A 21532-nucleotide genomic window follows, 5' to 3' on the forward strand; every position below is an offset into this window, starting at 1 on the left:
GGATATTATTACGCTAATCAAAACAGTTTAACTGCGACTGTTTTTCATAGAACACTGTCGATCATAACTAACGTGTTCGTTTACGATTTGCAGGTTTCGTCGCGGCGTGTGGACCGCATCATGACCGTACGGGCCGTAAGCGACGATTGCAGGTGTAGCGCGTGGCCGCGGCGCCGTACCGCGCCGATAGCATGTGCTGGCCGGCGTTTGGGTGGCCGGCACCGCCGCCGCGGCCGTCGTCGGCGAAGGCGATGGCCGGCGGCCTGATGGCGGTGATGGTGCTCTCGGCAAGCGCACTGTGTGTCGCGTGGGCCGATTGCCCGGCGGCGTGCGAGTGTAAGTGGCGTAGCGGCAAGGAATCGGCCATCTGCGCGGGGGCCAACCTGACGGCGGTGCCACGGCACCTGGACTACGGCACGCAGCTGCTGGACCTGACGGGCAACCCGCTGTACCGGCTGGGCCGGGACGCGTTCGCGGACGCGGACCTGCTGAACCTGCAGAAGCTGTACCTGTCCCGTTGCCGGCTCAAGGCGCTGGACCGGTACGTGTTCCGCAAGCTCAACAACCTGGTCGAGCTGGACCTGAGCGAGAACAGCATACCGGTGGTGCCGTCCGCGGTGCTGGAGTCGGTGCCCGAGCTCCGGGAGCTCCGGCTCAACGGCAATCCGATCATGAAGGTGCCGAACGGCGCGTTCGCACACGTGCCCCGGCTGGTCCGGCTGGACGTGTCCGGGTGCCGGGTCGCGCTGCTCGAGTCCACCGCGTTCGCTGGCCTCGAGCGGTCGCTCGAGTGGCTGCGGCTGGACAACAATCAGCTGCGCGATGTGAAACCGTCCACGGTGGTCACGCTGACCCGGCTGCAGGGCGTGCAACTCAACGACAACCCGTGGAACTGCTCGTGCAAGCTTCGACCGCTCCGCGAGTGGATGGTCCGGCGCAACGTGCCGTACGGCGCGCCGCCCGTGTGCAAGACGCCCGCGCGGCTGGCCCACATCCCCTGGGACAAGCTCGAGCTGGACGACTTCGCGTGCGACCCGCATCCCGTGCCCGTAGCCCGGGTGGTGGTGGTCACCGAGGGCGACAACGCGACCGTGTCGTGTCGCATGTTCGGCGTGCCCGTGCCGTCGTCTCGGTGGACGCGCGACGACCGGCCGCTGGGCCCGGACGGCCGCAGCGTACCGGTTACCGAGGGCCGGTACACCAACCTGACCATCGTGGCGGCCGCGGCGCAGGATGGCGGCAGTTACGCATGCGAGCTGGAGAACCGGTCGGGCAGCTCGAGGGCCAACGTCACCGTGGTCGTGATCAAGCGGTCACCGCAGCTAGTGCTGTCCGCCGACCGGTACGCGCTGCCCGGGCTCATCGTTGGTGTCATACTGGTGCTGTCCTTCTGCCTGATATTCCTGTGCGCGTTGGCCATCCGCACCAAGGGCAGCCCGGCCGGGTACGGGGTGGACCGCGTGGACCGGGGCACTGGCGCCGTCGACCCGTTCGACCGGTACGAGAAGATCGAGATGAATCGCGACGACGACAAGGCAGCGGCGGTGGCGGTGGCCGCTGCTGCTGACACCGAGACGCCGTCAGCCGCTACGGTGTCCGCGACGACCGACCACGAGGACGACGGTCGGCACCAGCCGCAGCGCCAGGATCAGCAGCCGCACCGCAACCGGCGGCTGCAGCCGTCATTGCCCGTGTCCCGCGGCGACGGACGTCCCGGTTCCCCACCAACCAACAGTGAAGGGTCGGCCGTGGCCACCGCCGGCCAACAGCGGATGAATCGCGTGATGCACGGGTACGACTATGACGAGGACGGGTTGCCGCCGTTCGACCAACCGCAGTCGGTGAACGCACCGTCTGCCACAGACCGACCGACCGCTCGTCCCAGCCATCCGACGACCACCGTCCCGCACAGGTGAGCTCGCTTTTAGTTGTACGACGCATACGATACGAGGTTATAATAATGTATGTGCCGAAGTTGAAAAAAAAAACCAAATTAAGTAAGTGAAAATCCGATTGAATCCGATGAAAGAAGAAATGATTCTTGGAAAATGATCGTTCGAAACCTATTGATGCGCTGTAAATCGACCGAAAAACCATTTAATATCATTCGTACGTTCTTAAAGTGCACACGCCATTATCCACTCGCCCGTTCATCTCGTTATTGTAACAGTGTACATACCGATCGGTAGAAATTAAATACGCGAAAACAGTGATTCTTTCATTTATTAAATATTAAATTATTTTTAATTAATAATAATAATTAACTATTGAATATTAATCGTTCGTACTTGCAATCGTCTCCAACGCCGTGATAGTGTTCAAAAACGAGTGTTGTCATATCGTTGTGTGTAATAACAAAAATGATATTTTGATCGGTTTATTAGGTTTGATAAAGTCTTAAAATAATTGCACACGTATACAATATAGTGTAATATGGTCTACAATATATTTCTACGGATATGTTTTACGAAAAATGTGCAAAACTACTTTGTTATGTAAATTTTATCGTTAGAACGCAATTAGAGTTTTATGTATACGACTACGGGGCTATACGCGTCGGTAGCACATCCTCTAAAAAAATTATTTATTTAGTACGCGCGTGTACCATACAATAATAATAATAAAGTATATTATATGGAAATGCACGTATTATAGTACCGCTAGACGACTTTTATGCAAATCGTTATTTTTTCAACCGCACATAATATTATTATGACAATCTTCAGTCTTGATCCAACCCGTTCGACTTACCGATTAGTTATTAATTCCACAATAACACCAAATACATGTATACATTTTAAATATTTATATTATATATGTTTAATATGGTTAATATGATTAAGGTAACTAGTGTAACCTAGAGTTTATTTAAAACATCTTCTTAATGTAAAAACTAATACTTTTACGAGTATATATATCTTGAAAGTTTCTCATATGAATCTATGAATAATGTATTTTTTTAGGTTGTCTCTCATTTTTAACACTCTAAATAACAGAATTAAAATATGTGACGCGACATATAGATTTATGTGTTACTTTTATACTGATTTTTACTAGAAGTTACTCTACATATTCGTATGATGAGAAGGTATACCTAATATACCTAAGCCATTTATATATGACATTCATACATCCAAAGTATTGGTATCGAAACAGATTAAACTAATTTATGTATGCACATATTTTAATTTGCATAAATTACAAAAAATATGAAAATCACAGGATGACTATTGATTTATGACAAATTAATGTCATACGGTATTCGACAAATAATTGCTGTAATTGACAAATAAATGAAGGTGAAAACAATTACTGTTTGATATTAAATGATTGGATATAATATAATAATAAAAATCGATTGTCGCGACGACGATACGGTTCATTTTGTAAAATAATTAGATCCGTCTTAATAACATAATGTATACGTAACAATAAAAAGAAAACAAAGGATTTCGACTTGGGCAACAATTGAACGAGAACAAGGGGGGTCGGGCCCCAACGGTCTGACAAACGGTACAATGCCGGAATGCTCAGACTATTGTACCATCGGTCGCCACATAAACTCCAACCCCATTCGACGAGGTTCCCGGGGGAACGTAGTGTAATTCAATCCGTGGTAATTCCTACTGCAACGCAGGTAAGAGACTACGTACGATTTGGTTGTCTGCACGGCTTTTAAACGTGACCTGTCGTCGATACCAGACCGATATCTATATATTGATTGACGGAAAATCCGCAGAAAATTCGTATACGGTAAAACAATGAGAAGGATAAGGATAATAAACCGATATAATAATAAATACCGTGGCGCGAAGAATTAAAAAACCCGCATCAATTTATTCACTGAAAGTGTACTTTTAACTGCTGAAAAGTATATTATTTCCTCGTACTTGGTGATCAGTCCAATAGTTAATATTTTCTTTTACATCTGTTTTTGACGATAAAATAATTATTAAAATAACAATTTTATCACTTTTTTAGTTTCTTTTAACAAAGATCGAAAGTGTACATTATAATTTTATCGATGATAACTTTAAAAACATATTAATCAAGTGTTTGGAAAAAAAATTAATTAAAATAATCTCTAGGTGTGAACATCGTTATATTTTTATTTATATCCGTTTATTTATTTATTTATTTTTTAAAGCTACAGAAAAATTTCCCAAGTATACAAAAGTTTCTGTTTGAGATCAATTCTAACAAAATAAAATCGTTTCGTATTTACGATTGTACAGCTTGCAACTTTATTTTCAATCTTATTCAGAAGTTTTCTTTTCGCCGTATAAAATAATAAGTAAAATGCTTTTGAAGTTCTCTTATTCCAAATAAATAACTTTACGTTCCCCCGTGTATACAAATACATTACCCTGTCAATTATTTTTCAATGATTTCACAATACCTCTCTTTCTCTGTTAACTACGTCAATAATTAAACATATTAATTTATGTATATACTAATGGATTAATCTTTACATTTATTTACAAATTATTCAAATCCATATGCCTTTTTTGACTTTTCGATTATGAATACATTTTATAATTGTAAATTATAAATTTATATATAAGTATTTATAAATGAAACGTACCTTTTAGTTAAGTTGAGGAGCATTTACTATAACAATAATGTGAATATTAACATTTATGTACTTATACATAATGTTATGACTGTCAACCCTAAAAACACACGATGAATAATTTCTACCACCAACCTAGATACGTTTCATTTTGAAAAAACCACCCCACTAATGAGTGCTGCGAGGACCACCACAATCCCGCAAAATGTGCCCTCTGTAACAAGGACCACACGGCCAACTTCAAAGATAGCTCAATGTACATAGCAACATTCAAAAAAACCGTTTCAATAGTTCCTCCAGTCATAGATCCTGATTAAAATACCCATTCTATGATCAGATCTTACGCGGAAGCTATCAATAATAAAAACTAATATACGGAACACAAAATCGCCGACACACTTTCAAGTTTTATATCAAATTTAAACTCATTTAGTAATTCTCTTATCTGTTTTTTTTTCTCAGTCTTAAAAGCACTTACTGTAAATAACAATATTCCATAACCATTATCGGTCATACAATCCTCATTAATATGTACGCACCATAAAGTTATAGTTTGATAGCGTAATCTACTACATTCATTATGTATTATATTATAATAATCTACTTACATATACCGAACCAATTACAATTCATTAAAACTAACATAACATTGTATATTGGTACTTGAATCAGAAAAACAAAAATAGAAAGGTGATGCAAATGAGTAAAAATATGTAAAATCAATATTATTATTTATTTAAAAATTAAACTAATATATATATATATATATATATATATATATATTATTAATCTATATATGTATATATATTTATAAATTCATTTTCCCCAAGTATAAAAGAAAAAAACTCAAAAATGGCTTGACCAACTTAACTATTTGTTTTGTGTATTTGTAGTTATCTGGACAATTTTGTATGAAAAAAAAATATTAAAAAATCTATTGAATAAGTCGAATATTTGTTACAGTTAATATAAAAATTACGTAATTGGCTATGTACTACTTAACCGATTTTAATGAAATTTGGTACATACCTAGATTATTATTTTAGCAGAAGACTTAGGCTACCATATGTCGTGAAAAAAAAAAAGGAAACATCAATATACCTGATAAGGTCCAAACGGGCAGTTGTTGTTTTGTAGGGCCGGATTTAGACGAGGACTGAGTGGGCTGCAGCCCAGGGTCCCCCACAATTTTATATTTAAATTAGGATACAGAAAAAAAAATTTATTTGTATATACATATATTGAATTAAATAATATTGAACTTTATTTGGACATTTCAAAAATTTAATTTTACTAACTAATAATAGATGTATTCGCGTTCATTAACAATGAACGGTGTCTAAAAATCTAGATAAAATAAGTTGTTATACCGCCCATGTGCACCTTCGATTGTAAGAATATTGGTAAATGTGTTTCTTAGTATACACATGTGGGCCTGGAATTATTCACCTAAACGTTATAGTAAACACGATGGTTAACGACAATAATTTACCGTCAGAAATATGAAATTAGTTTTTGGAAATATCATAAAATACACTTTACAGACGATCCGTCTTTGGTAATTTGTTATTTGTTCGTTGCACTTATTGCAAGTCAGACGTTTGTTAATATTAGCTGTGTATACCTACAATAGTTACAGACTCCAGTAGTCTAGTTGTTTCTTATATTATAAGTTATTAACTAATGAATAGTGTTATAACTTAAAAATAGAAGGAGATTGTCATAAATTAAAGCGATTTTATATGAGTGGTGCAGATAAACGTAAATTGGCAAAAAAAAAAAAAAAAGATAAAAAAAAATACAGAAATAATTTCAAAAACTAGGCGAATGACAGTTTTTCATAACACAGCCTAACACAACATCTTCTTCTGAGGTTTGTTCAAAGTTTACCACTTACTATATAAAGAATAAATATTACTTTTAATAATATATATTTTATATTTAACCCTTTCAGTACCCATGCACATTGTAATGTAAATACGTTTTTATATTTGATAGTAAATTAATGATGAGAGATACCCTCTTGTTTGAAATGTCAATAAACTGGTAATCATTCGGATCAGGATAAAATATAATATTTCGCATAAGTGTTACTAACAATACAGAATACAACTAGAAAGGAGAAAAAATTTGATAATCACATCGCAATTATTTTTTCATATGTTTTTTTCCCGCCTAAATATTTACGATAACGTGAAGATTTTGAATGACTACGATGAAATTGAAAATTTAAATGACATCCCAGGAGTTTTTGTCCTCGGATAGTTTAAAATTGAAAAAAAAAACAGAAACCTTACAGAAAGCTTTTAGACCCTCTAAAGTAAATTTAAATGAAAACTTCTAAATATAATTATAAATGTTATTTAATAAGTAAAAAAATATATTTTCTTGTTTGTGTGTAAGGGGCCCCCACAATGCATTCCGCCTATGGGCCACCATATACCTAAATCCGCTTCTGTTGTTTTGCTGTTGTAATAAACGAAAAAACGGAAAATAACTCCACTGTCAAACACCTCATTGTGCACCTAAAAAATGGTGAACATTTCTAATTTACTGAAAATAATTTCGTTATTGAAATCGCAGTTAAAAGTAGGTTTAATGTAGATATTTTAAGGGATCTTTTAAGTCTTTAAACTCTTTAAATCCCAAAACCATGAATACTTTGGTTATGTGAAATATTTTTGTCAGTATTCTAATACTATCATCACCATATTATGTATTAATACTACGTGGTCAATTATTGTTAATATATTAAGTGATACATAATATACGGGGCCCGGTGAAATTACACTGTTCACTGCACCCATAGGGTTGGCATTAAGTAGCTTTTATTCCACTCGTTGTCTTTAATTATGTATTTTATTTTCTCGTATTACTAAAAAAATTTACCGACTAAAATATTAAATGAAATAAATAATTAGTAAACATATATGTACCAATGTATAGTGACTGGTGTATGTATCTATATAGAATTTATTTACAATATATTTTTTTATATAAAACACATATGATACATTATACAATGAAACAAAATTACACAGCTTTAATAAATAGTCAAGTTTTAAAGGTAACGAATATAGCTTGACGTTTGTATCGATAGCAATAGAGTAAACAAAAATTCGAAATCGATAAACAATGGCAAATAAAATAAAAATAGACCATGATGTTTATATTTATGTGACGTTACGTTATCATCGAATACCTGGTTGGACGTACTACGTTTGGGTAAATCTACCCAAAATATATTCTGTTTGGACGAGGATTATTTAACTTAAAATACCGTTTGGATGGTATAAAAATGCTTATAACATACACTTAACAATTAATTAAACAAAGTCAAATAAAATATAAATAATTAACAATAAGTTTTACATTTAAAAAAAATATTGATATGAATATTGATAAAATTATTATTTATAAGTAGGAAATAATCTACAGTCAAAAAATTAAAATAATAAAATAAAATTACATATACTAAAATTATTAGTAGTTTTTAAAGCAACCTATTGGCCTGATATTTTAAACTTAAACATTTTATGTATTCTAATTGGTTAATATCCCCTCTTTTATATTTATTCCACGTTTCTTGTATAAAATCTTTATTTTTTATTAGCAATAATATCATCCGTATGTGTCATCAGATTTTTATCTCGCACAGGTAAAAATAATTTCTCTCGCCCAAACGGTACACATGATAGTCGCCTAAACGGACTATTATTTTTTTGGTGAAAATTATTTCCTTCGCCCAAACGATTACCGCCCATCTGGATAGGCGTAACGGACCCTGTCTCAATTGTTCTCGGTTATGATACAACAGTGGTTATTTATATTCTTTAAATAAACTTATTGACTTTATCAACCACACAACTTTTTTTTCCTCATATAAAATTATTTAAAAACAATTATTATTATTTGCATTGATTTAATAAAACTAATAAATGAGTTTCGTCTTTGGCGATCCATTTAAAAAATTATAAATGATACACTAAAACATTTTTAAAATACAAGTGGTATTTCGACCCCTTATACTTCTTCAATAAAAATACTGTTGTAGGTTCTAAAAAATGTAAATTTTTTTAACTTGCAATGTCATATGATATGCTAACACATTGAAAAATATTTATTAAAAAAAAATAATAAAAAATTTGATGAGGTTGAATAATTGACAGTTTAATGTATAAAGCTTTACGCATACTAAAACTTGAAAACATTATTTGCAATAAAGTATAACTTCAAAAGCTATATTTATAAACATACTTGAAATTCCCAAGTGACGTATTCATGGTTATAATATACATACACATGTCTGAAACAAAAATTTAGTGACAGACTTATGTCTTCGCAGTACATAATTTAAAATATTACGTATATTCTTGTTATAAATTTAGTTTCATTTATTTCGAATACATAATTTCTCATTTACAGACCTTTGGCTTTGAATAAATATTTTAATAATACGTTTTATAAAATTTTCTGTAATGACTAAAATAGTCGGGTGATGAAAACAATTTATTCGCCGTATCATAAAAAGAACAAATTAACAATAAAAATACTTTGGAATAAATAATAATAATTATTATTATTTTTTTTTTTCAAATTTACACATTACTTTGTCATAAATTAACATATAAACATCAAAACAATTCGATTTCACGACTGTTACAGAACAAATCAATGTTCACCTAATTATAATAGTCATAAGCATTTATTATACATAAGTTGTTATTTATAAGTTTTAAAAAAAATCTGCGATGCAATATTACTTTATGAAAAATATTAAATTTTATTAGATTTCAAATATTACTAAATAAAATTAATTTCTTACTGTTATCGGTGAACAGTATCCATCAAAAATGTCACCGTTTCTATTCAGTTGTACGAATGACGTTGAATTTTGAACCGCTGAGTTAAAAATTTCAGTATTGTATTTTCATTTGAAATCATTTACATCTGTTAACAATAGGTACATGTAATCGAAGTACTGTTTATTGGACATTTAACATAGATTAGATGGAAAATAATTGTCTCTCGTTAAATCAAATACATTCTATACTGGTTATGTTCATTAGATGTAAGATATTGAAATATTCAAAATACAATGCATATTACACTCTAAAAAATACAGTTATAATTATAATAATATTTGAAAAAAATTAAAAATGGTGAATATAAACTATATAAAAATTATATCATGTCTCAGGCAAAAATGTTTATTCTATCAAAAAGTTTTAAGAAATATTTTACTGTCGTATTTATCTGTACATATCTATGTTTTACATATTATTTCGTGTAGTAAAAAAATAATAATAATCATAACAATGAAAATAACAATACAATTTTAATTTTAATATAACTTAAAGAATATAATTTTAAATACTTTTTTCTTTTTTATAAACTGCTAACCATTTATTTATTAATACTATAAGAATATACTGTTTATCAAAATTGTCTGCGGAAAATAAACATAACTGTGACCCAAAATCTGATCGTTTGATTTTTAAATTAAAAATCTATATGTTTAAATATTTTTGAACTACAATTGAATAGCGATTTACATTTCCTTTACTGAGTTTTACGTAATAGAACACAATTAAAATTTGATAGTAAATCTTTCTCAAAATTTGTAAATTTTTATTAATCACCATATCTCAGATGAAATATGTTAACCACTACAGTACTTTACTTTTTTAATCATTTTATACGTAATACGTATCATGTAACCCAGTTTTTTATTAAGTTAAAATAAACGTTTGATAATATTTTTCTGATTTTACAACAAACCGACTTTACGTAGACAGTCTCAGGTATATAACAACCTTAACCATGAAGGTTATATTTACATGTAATATACAGTATATGTATAAAAATTATACAGTATAGTCACAAGTTTTATACGATAAGTATTTTTTTTTTTTTTAAGAAAATAAAATTATTGTATTGCCAAAAAAATTAGTGACTTTTATGCGTTTTAATACATTATTTACATTAAACGTACGTGCTTAATGTTATTTATTTGTCTAAAAATAAATTAACATACACGTGGATCAAAAACAAATTTGCAAACCACGAATAATTATTAAGTTATTATAAATGTCTAATAACTTGATAACTTATTAAGTTATTAGACATTATATTTGTTTATGGTGCTATGTTGTTTAGATTTATACATATTTTATATTTCTTCGAAAGAACACAACAAGTTATGAAAATAAAATGATCTATCTATATACATTTTACCAATCCCTAATATTATTAACCTTAACATTTTCATAGAGTGGAGACCACCATCCTTTAAGTTGTTTTCATGATTTCAATACTTATTTTTCATAAATAAAATTAATTTTAAAAATGAGACACCCTATCACTAGGCAGTGACTGTTAATCGAAATTGATGCACAATCGAAAAGAAATGCGTGTGATATTCGAACATTTTACAGAGGATATTATAATGTAATCTATTTGAAAACAATTTTGCACATACAAATATATTATTTACATTTTATGTTAAAACAAATATAAATATAAAAATGTTTGATAGGGGTGTATGCGTTCATTTATCAGTACAGAAATAATAATTACAGTTGAACAAATATATATTTATTATTTTTAATCGAAAATAAGTATAACCTTGCAATTTATTTTTGGTATCATGTAAATCATTAACTAATGAACCATTCACCATAAGGTATTATTTAATATAATAGTAATATCTACGTGGTAGGGTAGTTTTTTTTTTTCATTTTAACAATTAAATTAAATTAAACACGCCGCTCCGAGATCATGGTAGCTGGTAAGATTATAAATTACATTATATCTGTCATTGTGCCTTCGTTGAGAATTCAATGGGAAAACCGAAAACAACACACCGGCAGCGGAGGCGAGTTAATGCTTCTATATGTCCCAACCTCTACGGTCCCTGATCGATGATGAATGACTGAGCCACGTCGTACATCGTTATGATATAAAGTTACACTATCATAATGTATACCAATATAACTACAAACAACCCATTATTACGATGCTGAAAAATAAAGTTATAAGACGAGAACAGTATGCAACGCAATGACCTATTAAAATATGTGTATACACCAATAACAATGTGTCTAACGAGATAATAATCAGATGCCAAATATTCTCACCACGACCTCTAACCATCGTAAGACATTTATTTATTTATTTATTTTTTTGTTTTTTATTAGAATATACGCCATGCGGCTTTTGAGCTTACAGTTCACCTAGAGATTAAAGATTTTTAATTTAGTTTTCATCAAAAATATAACCGAATGTTTTTTATACATATTTGTATGACTTTCGCAACAATGCCGTCTTCGCTCAACTAAATATTATTTGACTGTCAGGCTTAAATAATAAGTTATAATTAAAAAAATATATATTAAATAATATAAAACTTAACAATTAAATTCTTCGACGATTACTTCTTTAGCAATAAATTTGATTAAAAACAAGTTATCAACATACGGTGGCTACGTGGTTATTTATTGTTATATTTCCATGATAAAATATATTTGATATATTTTTAAATATAATATATTATAAGTAGGTTTGATGATATCGTTTTTAGTTCTAAATTGTTGTTATAATTTGGAAATTATTAGGCAATGTGAAATGATAACCGTACTTTTGCTTCTAAAAGGGCCCCTAAACTCCCAGTGTCCTAAGGTCTCTGCATAACGACAGACGGCTCTGCTTCCGCCGGTAACGAATTTTCAAGTGAATTTTGGTTTTATATACACCGTACATTGTAAGATATAACGATCTTATGCATTCTTGTATTCCACTCATTTCTAATGTACACTTATCCCTTTTCAATACAATTTTTTTTCCGTGGCTTATTCCGATATCATCAGATAGCAGACTACTATTATTCATTTATCTCAACTCGCGAAATGGTTTATAATTTTCCATTTGTACTGCGATGTTATCAAAAGTTCTTATTCCAAACGTTATTAAGACACAAAAATGCATAAGCGTCTCTTTAATACCTTACTCTTGGGAATTATTTCGTGTACTATTATGTTTTTCTCTTGTGAGGCTATCATGCATAGTTGTTCGTGTCATTGTTTCAATGAGCTTTTATTTTGATTTTGCATGATCGGCGATTTTTTAAATATATTTTCAATGGCTTGAAACATTTTTAATGATTATTCGTTCGTAAATCACATAATTTAACTTTATTTAAGACGAACTAATATTTTATCCATCGGCAAAATTATAAAATTTCAAACACATTTTAAAAGTTCATGAACTGATATTTGTATATTTATATAAGTATATTCATATAATTTGCCTATCAATATTCATAATTAATATTAAACGTAAGAATGAACAAACGAATATAGATTTTAAATGTATTAAATAATTTTTACACATTTTATTACAGAAATGTTTTAACATTCATATTTTGAACTCATAAAAATGTGTGTGAAAATATTTTTTTAGATTGTAACTCGTTGTGTACTAATGCTATCACGTGGAATATACTCTTACTTGAACTTTCTCAGCAGAAATACATTTTTAAGTTAGTTTTTATAGTTTAATCAATAGTTCTTGTTTTAAGTTGAACATTATGTTCTCTACTTTAATAGGGTCAACAACTTTTATAATACAATATTCACAATTGCCGTTTGTAATGTCACGCAAATCTGAGATTCCACAAAAACAGATAGCATGGTTAATATTTGTTAAACATTTAATTTGGGCAGAAAGTTCAGATTTTTTTCTAAAAAGAAATTATTAATAAAAATAAGTGATTTGTTTTGGTTTACATTATATATTTTCCAATTACTATCGAAATGTAATATATTTATTTTATTATGTCACTAAAAATACAGTACTTACTATACTTAGTACTTAAATACCTTAAAATTAAATGATTGATTAAGAAAATCATAACTGAAATCTAACGGTTAGGTTAGGTTAAATTTTGCTTGTAAGCACAAATCGTATCTGACTTAATATATTACTTATAATATTGATGCAAAATGTCAACTAACAGTAAACTATTAATAGAAAAATAAAATTCTATCAACATCAAAATTATGCACTATTTGACTTACTCATAAGATCATATTATCATTGAGTAGTTAAAAATGGTTATAAATAACCCCATCTCCAGATCCATTTAAAACTTATCAAATGTCAAACTATTATTTTAAATGTCATTCCGTCATATACTAAATTCGATTTTTATTACGAAATTAAAAATAATTAAATTTCTGAATTATAACAAATACAAGCAAGATAATTATAAATTATAAAATTGATAAGTTTAAAATATGATAATTTTTTTTTTTTTTACTTGATGCAATTTTTGTTTTGTTTTTATTAATAATATATTTTTTACTGTACTCAAATGTATGTTTTATTGAGATAAAACTGCGAGTAGTAAAATATATCCTTACAAAAAATATTTCGTTTTACATAATTTTACATTATCGAGTACATTGAGTATTAAATAATTTTGTTTATAAATAAATATTTTATTTTTTTTTTCCAACAGACCACGTATTTTGCCAGATGACCCTAAAGATGGCAAAACAAAATCTTATTTAGAATGTAATTTGGGTGAAGTAACGCTACATCACCATGTGCTTCATAAAGAATCACTTCCAGCTGGCCATCTTTACACCACTGCGGCAGGCCGACAAGAATTGTGCAATACCAAAAACGTACCTGATCTATTGGATACATTAGTCCCATCAAAGAGTCGTCGAATCTCACAAACACTACCTAGGTAAGTTGTCATTTTCAACATAAAAATCAATCAAATAGTAAAAAATTTAAATACAATATTTATACTGCATATTTATAAATACATATTTTAAATTTAAAACGAAAAGAATTGTGATTAGGTATTTGTTATTAGTTAACATCTGATTAATTAACTCGGTTTTTATATTGTAAAATAAACATAATAAAATGCAATTAATTTAAATGACTATTTAAATTATTAAATAAATGACTATAAACCATTTGAGTTAATAATTTTTAATTTTTATTTAATTTTTTATAATTTTATTATTATTTAATCGTTGTTTCACCAAAATTATTTTGATGTGTGGTCGATTAAAAATTAATAATAAAAAATTAATACAGTAAAAAAGGAAAAATATGTAACTGTGAAAATGATTAAATAAAATAAAAATGCTCTTTTAAAAACATATTATAAATTGACGGTAAGAATGAAAGTGCGACATCGAACGATTTAGTTTATATAAGCTAGTTTTAATCAAAAGTCCATGCCATTTATAAATTATGTTGACCATGCGAATGAATGAATTCTGTAAAAATGCCAGATTTCAATACAACCGATACTGTTAATAATAAGCGTTTTTTTTTTTATTTTTTAAATTTTTAACTCTACAGATCAACATTTAGTTCAAACTATAGAAGAAATACCATGTACGCACCAAGACCATCAGAAAGTCAATCGCCTTTATTGTTAGGAAGTCGCAGCAGTGGTGGCAGCAACACCAGCCGGAGCCAATTGTCTTTCGACTCATCAATATCATCGGATCATCCGAGGTACGATACAATTAGACTCAAGTACAATATGATTTTCTATCAATATTATGTATATATATAAGAATTATGAAAATTATTCAAAAAAATTCTACGTAAATCGACGCCATAAAAGTTATAAATACCATAGAAATATACCTCTATCACTATCCACCTTTCTTCTTGATCGTTGAATTTAATATTTGACACACCTCAACAGTTCTCGCATTATTTTGTTCTATTCGGTATATGAAATATTTTACTTATTTTCATGTGCATATAAATATGAATTAAATATTTGTTTAAAAATATACCGATTTCATAGGATGTTAAACAAAAGATCCATTATTTACATTTTCGTAATTCGAAGTATTCTTCGTACCGTTAAAATAAACAAATAATTTGAGTATTTTTTACATTTTAATCTATTCAAATAATACTTTATTGAACTTTATATTAACATTAATTTTATAAACATGTATATTTAAATGTATGATATTTTTATTTAATGATATTGAAAGCATGAAAGCTTATAAATTTTTTAATTATCAAAAATACAAACTTTTAAATGTTTTGTTTAATAAATTACGTTTTAAAAATTGAAGTTGAAATTGTATGTACTAAAATAGATTGATTTACAGTTATTTTTCATAAATATTTGAATAGTTATCATTATATTATCTTTTAAGTATATAATATTTTCCTAAAACAATAAGAACTTTACAATGTACATGATTCACTATAAAATATAACTACTCATAAATTGTAAATATCTATATAAATAAAGCTACGTAAATTCAAATCATATTTTGATATTATAATTATATTAACCCTTCATATTGGTTTAAAAATATATTTAATTTACTACATCATGTCAAAGAAAATTGAAAACATCCCTAAACTGAAAACATAATTTTAAAAAATTAATTTATACTTCTTTTAATGGGCACAATCAATAATTATTATTTATCTTTGCATGAATAATAACAATATCAAGTTTTACAATATTCACTTAGTTAATACATTTTGCAAACTAAATAATAGTATCATAATATTCTATGAAAGTTTACTTTACATTATCAATAGCTTAACATGTTCATAAATGTATGCAAACTTTCTTATATGTTAAATAAAAAATGAATATAAATATAAAATATTTAATAAAAATGTTTAGTTCTAACATATTTCAAATTTAAAGTTTTAAATAGTAATTACTACATATTTAATAAAACCATACATACGAGTATAATCTAAATATTTCGAGCGTTATCATAATATTATTTCTTAAATTAAAGAATTGGTAATTAAAATAAAAGTTAATCACCAGTTTTCTTTCTTAATATTTTATAGTAATTTTTAAAAATTAATGTTTTAATAAAACCGTCAGGTTATTGGATCTCTTTTTATTTTTATTTTGTAAAAACTACTAATTTTAAGCGCTTATAAGTCATTATTTCATGAATAATTATTATATTAAGTAATTTTTAACTTCTTTTAATCATTGAATATATATTTATATAAGTATGAAATATAACTACGATTCTTAACAGGAAATTGAGTTTCTTTTTAATTAAAAAGAAATATATAAGTATAATATATTTATTTAAATATAGTGTATGCGTAAGGAATGTAGAAAATCGAGACGAGTGGAGAGTTAAGACAAGGATGGCCAACCCCAAATAGTTGGACGAAAGACAAAGGAGAAGAAGAAGAATATATTTATTTATTAATTATAATACTGTAGTCATATTTTAGGCAACTTAAAAGATTATTTTTGCTTATTTTTTTAACATTAGCAAAAAATACATATATAAACGAAGATTAATTGTAATTGTATTAATGTTCGTGTTTGTAATTTTAGTGATTATCTTAACGTTAAAGTGTTAAATCATTTCCATGAGCACCACATAGTTCTTCATTATAACTATTTGTCCAAAGACAGTTTAATTGAAAGTCTGGTAAAAACATAACTGAGCAGAGTAAAATTAGAAAACTCAAAAATATACGTGTACTTATTAGAAATTAATGACTCCAAAAAATTAATTCTCTTCATATAATATTCCAAAGTAGATAATTTGTAAAGCTATTCAAATTAAAACTTCTATGATTAAACTTATAATAATATACAACTGAATATTATAATTAATTATAAAAAATGCATACAATATATTATGTGCTACTATAAAAATTATCGAACGAGTTCGAAAAATGCTGTATATAATATTTTTGGCTTTTACTCAGTTTCTTTGCATTATATATTAGAAGAATCACAAATTTATGCCACCGAGAAACGTTCGGTTCTATTGCCCAAGTTAATGTCATTGGGATGACATTAGTGACGAAACGTGTTTATCATTACTAGTTCATCCTGTCTGCCAATTACGGTCGAATCAATAAGGCCGATGGTCAATAATAAGAATTACAAATTTCCGTAAAATCATCACCCCTACTTTTGTATTATATACATTTAATGGTTAGAAATGTTTGTGACTTTTCAGCGATGAAAGGTCTTCGCTATTACAGCGGTGTGATATCCTAAAGCCTTGAAAAGGTTCCCAATAATATATTAAAGTTTCGATCTAATACTAAAACATCATATTTTCCATAGTTTAACGTACACTATTTACGAATAATAATTGAAAATAATCGAAATAATCAAAAACGTGTTTAAATAAATATATATATATATTTTTTTTATATTTATATAAAAAAAGAAACGCAACGCCATAAATATATAGTTTAGTGTTTATTTCTCTAATTAAAATGTGGTTGAAAGCGTTGTCTTCTTACGGCGCCTTCGTCACTAGTGAGTTCACACTAACGTTCGTGAAATTCCGCTCATAAATTCCATATTTAAACCGGGGTACAGTTTAATGTAATGGTTTTGCAGAACTTAAACCGAACATCAATAGTCGTGGGATTGTTTGATTTTGAAAATTTAACAAAGCAAACTTTATCATAATCTCAAGAACGACGGTGAGTTGCGTAAGCACATCTAAACCTTTTGTTGTAGTTTCCACCGCAAAGTTAACCCGTTCCGTGTGTACTCAGCGGAGAACCGAATATCGTGTACGCGAAATCACGTTAACGTGTTCGCCACTTTCCCCTGCTCGTGGTGTTTTTGTTCATGTACGTTTGTACAAATACATGTGTACGTACACAAATACAACATAATTTTTCCGGGTGAATACGCTGCGAACCGTCACCGTTACGATTGAGATCGGCTCATCCCAAAGTTATGCATTGGTAGTAGGTACAACATACCCGCGTGTCCAATACACAATTATTAAATTACGCGTACGCGGACCGTCGCGCGCTCACAGTCGTTCGGAGGATCGTAGAAGTATTAATTTTTAACCCGTGATATTCTTTCCATAACCGTTGTGTTTCGTCCATCTAAAATGAGATAGGTTTGTTATAATTTTGAATATTATTTATCGCGGATCGGAAAAAAAAAAAAAAAAAAGAAAAAAATGATGCGATATAAATCGAAAACCATGTTACGTGCAAAATGTATCACGACGTGTATTCTGAAGCTGTTTCATCAATGTAAACCTGAAACCGTTGGAAAAATTACACGCGTTTATACCGTCAAAACATTTTCGCTTATCAACAGAGCAGCTCAACGTTATATTTTCGTAACGTTGACGGCGGCGATATCAAATGTCAAGGGCGATTCTTACGATTCGTGGCATTGTGCTCGAATCATCATGCTCCGGGTGGCTTTCGATTGTGCTGCTCGTAGTCGGTATTTTTTAACGCACTTGCACGTGTCGTCCGCATGAACTTTGTCCGTAGAACGCCTGGTGCACAAAACCCGTTGGCGACACTGAACGCCGTATTCACCCTAAAGGCACGTTGAGCACAAGCACAGGGATCCTGCCGGCGGAGGTTTTAACAAATATAATTATTATGCCTAAAGGCCGTGTTCTCACCAAAAGCAACTGATGACGGCAACGCGATTGAGATTCGATTCTAGTTATACTTAAGTTGCCCAGTTGTTCTCATCTAAAATATTAATATGAAACTTCAATGCAACTTCAATGCATATTCAGTTATAAAAGTGTCTTCATCCGATGAGGATATGGTTGTAGCATTTATGTATTTGAGGTATCAATCAATTAATCAAACGTTTTTGATTTTTTGACAACATTTTACTAACTAGAATTTTTCGTTTTCTTTGAAATGTCATTCCATGCTTATTCTTTTATGTCTTGTCGAGTGCAATTAGATGATGTTATATCATAAAGACGTGGGGGACTTTCTATAAGTTGTATGAATGCCATATTTTCTTCTTGTTCATGAAATTGAATAAATTGATTATAAACCAGAGTAGGTAATAATCAAATAATTGAATATATTCACAAAATCGATGACTAAATCGAACTATTCACACTAGCAACTAGACAAAGAGACTGACACGTCCTGTTGCGATCTGTGAGAACACGTCAATTTAATAATACATGTCGCGTTGCCGTCATCAGTTGCTTTTGGTGAGAACACGGCCTTACGTTGTAACATATTAACGGCACCTATCCCGACCGTCGGTCAGGGTCAAAAAATAAGTTATACATTTAAAGAATAACGTTCAATAGTATTCGACTTAACATTTTAAACTCTATAAACAATACCGAGGTTACGTTTTTAGCGATAAATTCGATCAACCGCGCAAGTTCTACCGAGATCGTTTGTTCGGTACCGAATTCGATGTTTTCGTCCGCGCGATGGAAACGGTCTTGAACGCGTCTCCGTCACAACGAGCTGCCGGTGTTCGACGAGAACCGATTGTTGATTTTCATTTTTCTCTCTTGTTGCAGACGACTGGCGGCCGGTCAGAAGTCGAACAGTTACCTGAACCTATCGTCCGCGGGCGTCGACGGCGGCTGCGGTCGGCTGTCCCCGGGCGGATACCATCAGCACCATCCGTCGTACTACTGGACGCCGCCGAGCCTGCCGTCCTCGCCGGCCCGCGAACGTCGGCTTCCGGCCACACCGGTGGGCCGTGGCGCCGCCGGACCGGTCGCGACAGCCGAGACGCCCATACTGGACCCGCTGTCTTCGAGGCGGCGGACGTACGGCGGCGGCGGCGGCGGCGGCGGTCACCGCAACGGCCACAACAACAACCAGTTAACCGGTTCCAACCACTCGCTGCTGTCGTCGTCGGACGGCGCGTCCGTCACGTACGACTATCACGCGGCGCAGCTGGACATGTTCCTGGAGGAGTACAAGACGCTGCGCAAGGAGCTGACCAAGATGCAGCGCACCTGCGACACGCTGCGGTTGTCCAACGCGTCGCTGGCCTCGTCGACGATCGCGTTGGACGCGGTCGGACGTCCGGCCAAACCGGAACCGTCGGCCGCGGCCACCGCAGCCGCCACGTCGTCGGCGAACAGGACCACCGCGCCCAAGTCCATACTGAAGAACAAGAACCAGGCCACGTACGTTTACCGGGCGGACGGCGACCGGCGCAACAGCTATCACCTACTTGACCCCGCGCCCGACGACATCTATCTTAGCTGAGCCCGTCCGGCAATAATTTCTCCTTATCGGTTCCCGTGTCCCCACGCCCTACGACAAGCCTGCTCGGTTACATCTCACCGACCGGCTGACCGCGTTGTCGCGATGTTGTAACCACGTTCACCATCCCCGAAACTGATCCCGTAATCTTCTCCCCCGACGGGTTGTTCCGTGTTACATAACCGTGCAGTTCACTCCTTTTTCCGTACCCTTTCTAACGGCTCCGATCGCGGTCTGACCGCTATTACGAACGCGGAACCGTTTTCTTCCACTTGTCAACTGTTCATGTCATCGTTACCCGGCAGATCGCATTATAATAGTAATAATGGTAAAACAAATCCAACGAATAATAAAACCGTTTGGTGCTTAGAGAAATAATTTTTAACAAGTATTTCAAATGATCTCCTTTTCGTAACGCAAGTTCATTAGTCTTTGAGATGCTGAACCGTGGCCGGTGTATAACGATTATTTATGTTTTTTTTTTCTCTAAACTATATCGTGCATATGACACAAATTCTGGCAGTGGGTGCAGATCACGAAAAAAAAAAAGTAAGCTTAACACAAAAATGCCGTGAATAATTTGATTTATCGTCTGTCCCAAAAAAATGAAAAAATAAATAATTTCTAATCGGTTTATAATATTTTCGTACGACCACTAGGTCGAATATTGTTTAATCAGTACGTTAAACACGACGATGATTTTTATGGAACGGATAAAAATATTGAAATGAAATTCAACCAGAAATGTTTAGTTATTGATACAGCATTGTTTCCATCACATTTTCTCTTTGTCTTTCATTGTCATTTCTTTGTTTTTTCATTCGTAACTCGGTCGTTATAAAATTACACACAATTTTATCGAAACAATTTAATCAACCCGTATGAACACGAAAACGTTTAGAGCAGAAACGTATTTAATCG

The 21532-nt window shown here is 32.9% G+C and overlaps 1 protein-coding gene across 2 annotated transcripts in view; it reads left to right on the forward strand.

Annotated features, from left to right (window-relative positions):
• Positions 1–21217, forward strand: part of LOC112686085 — a 21842-nt gene extending 625 nt beyond the window's left edge. The window contains exons 2-5 of one of the 2 annotated variants that reach the window (XM_025558210.1): positions 249–1912; positions 14094–14327; positions 14960–15118; positions 19912–21217. In XM_025558210.1, coding sequence (XP_025413995.1) covers positions 249–1912; positions 14094–14327; positions 14960–15118; positions 19912–20614 — 2760 coding nt within the window. In that variant the 3' untranslated portion in view covers positions 20615–21217. Of the gene's footprint in view, positions 1–97; positions 1913–14093; positions 14328–14959; positions 15119–19911 lie in introns of those variants that run through there. The other variant, XM_025558209.1, reaches the window with a different exon arrangement.
• The last annotated feature ends 315 nt before the right edge of the window (positions 21218–21532 follow it).

Source organism: Sipha flava, unplaced genomic scaffold (genome assembly GCF_003268045.1).
Source record: "Sipha flava isolate LNK unplaced genomic scaffold, YSA_version1 2_pilon_pilon, whole genome shotgun sequence".
Classification (NCBI taxonomy): domain Eukaryota; kingdom Metazoa; phylum Arthropoda; class Insecta; order Hemiptera; family Aphididae; genus Sipha; species Sipha flava.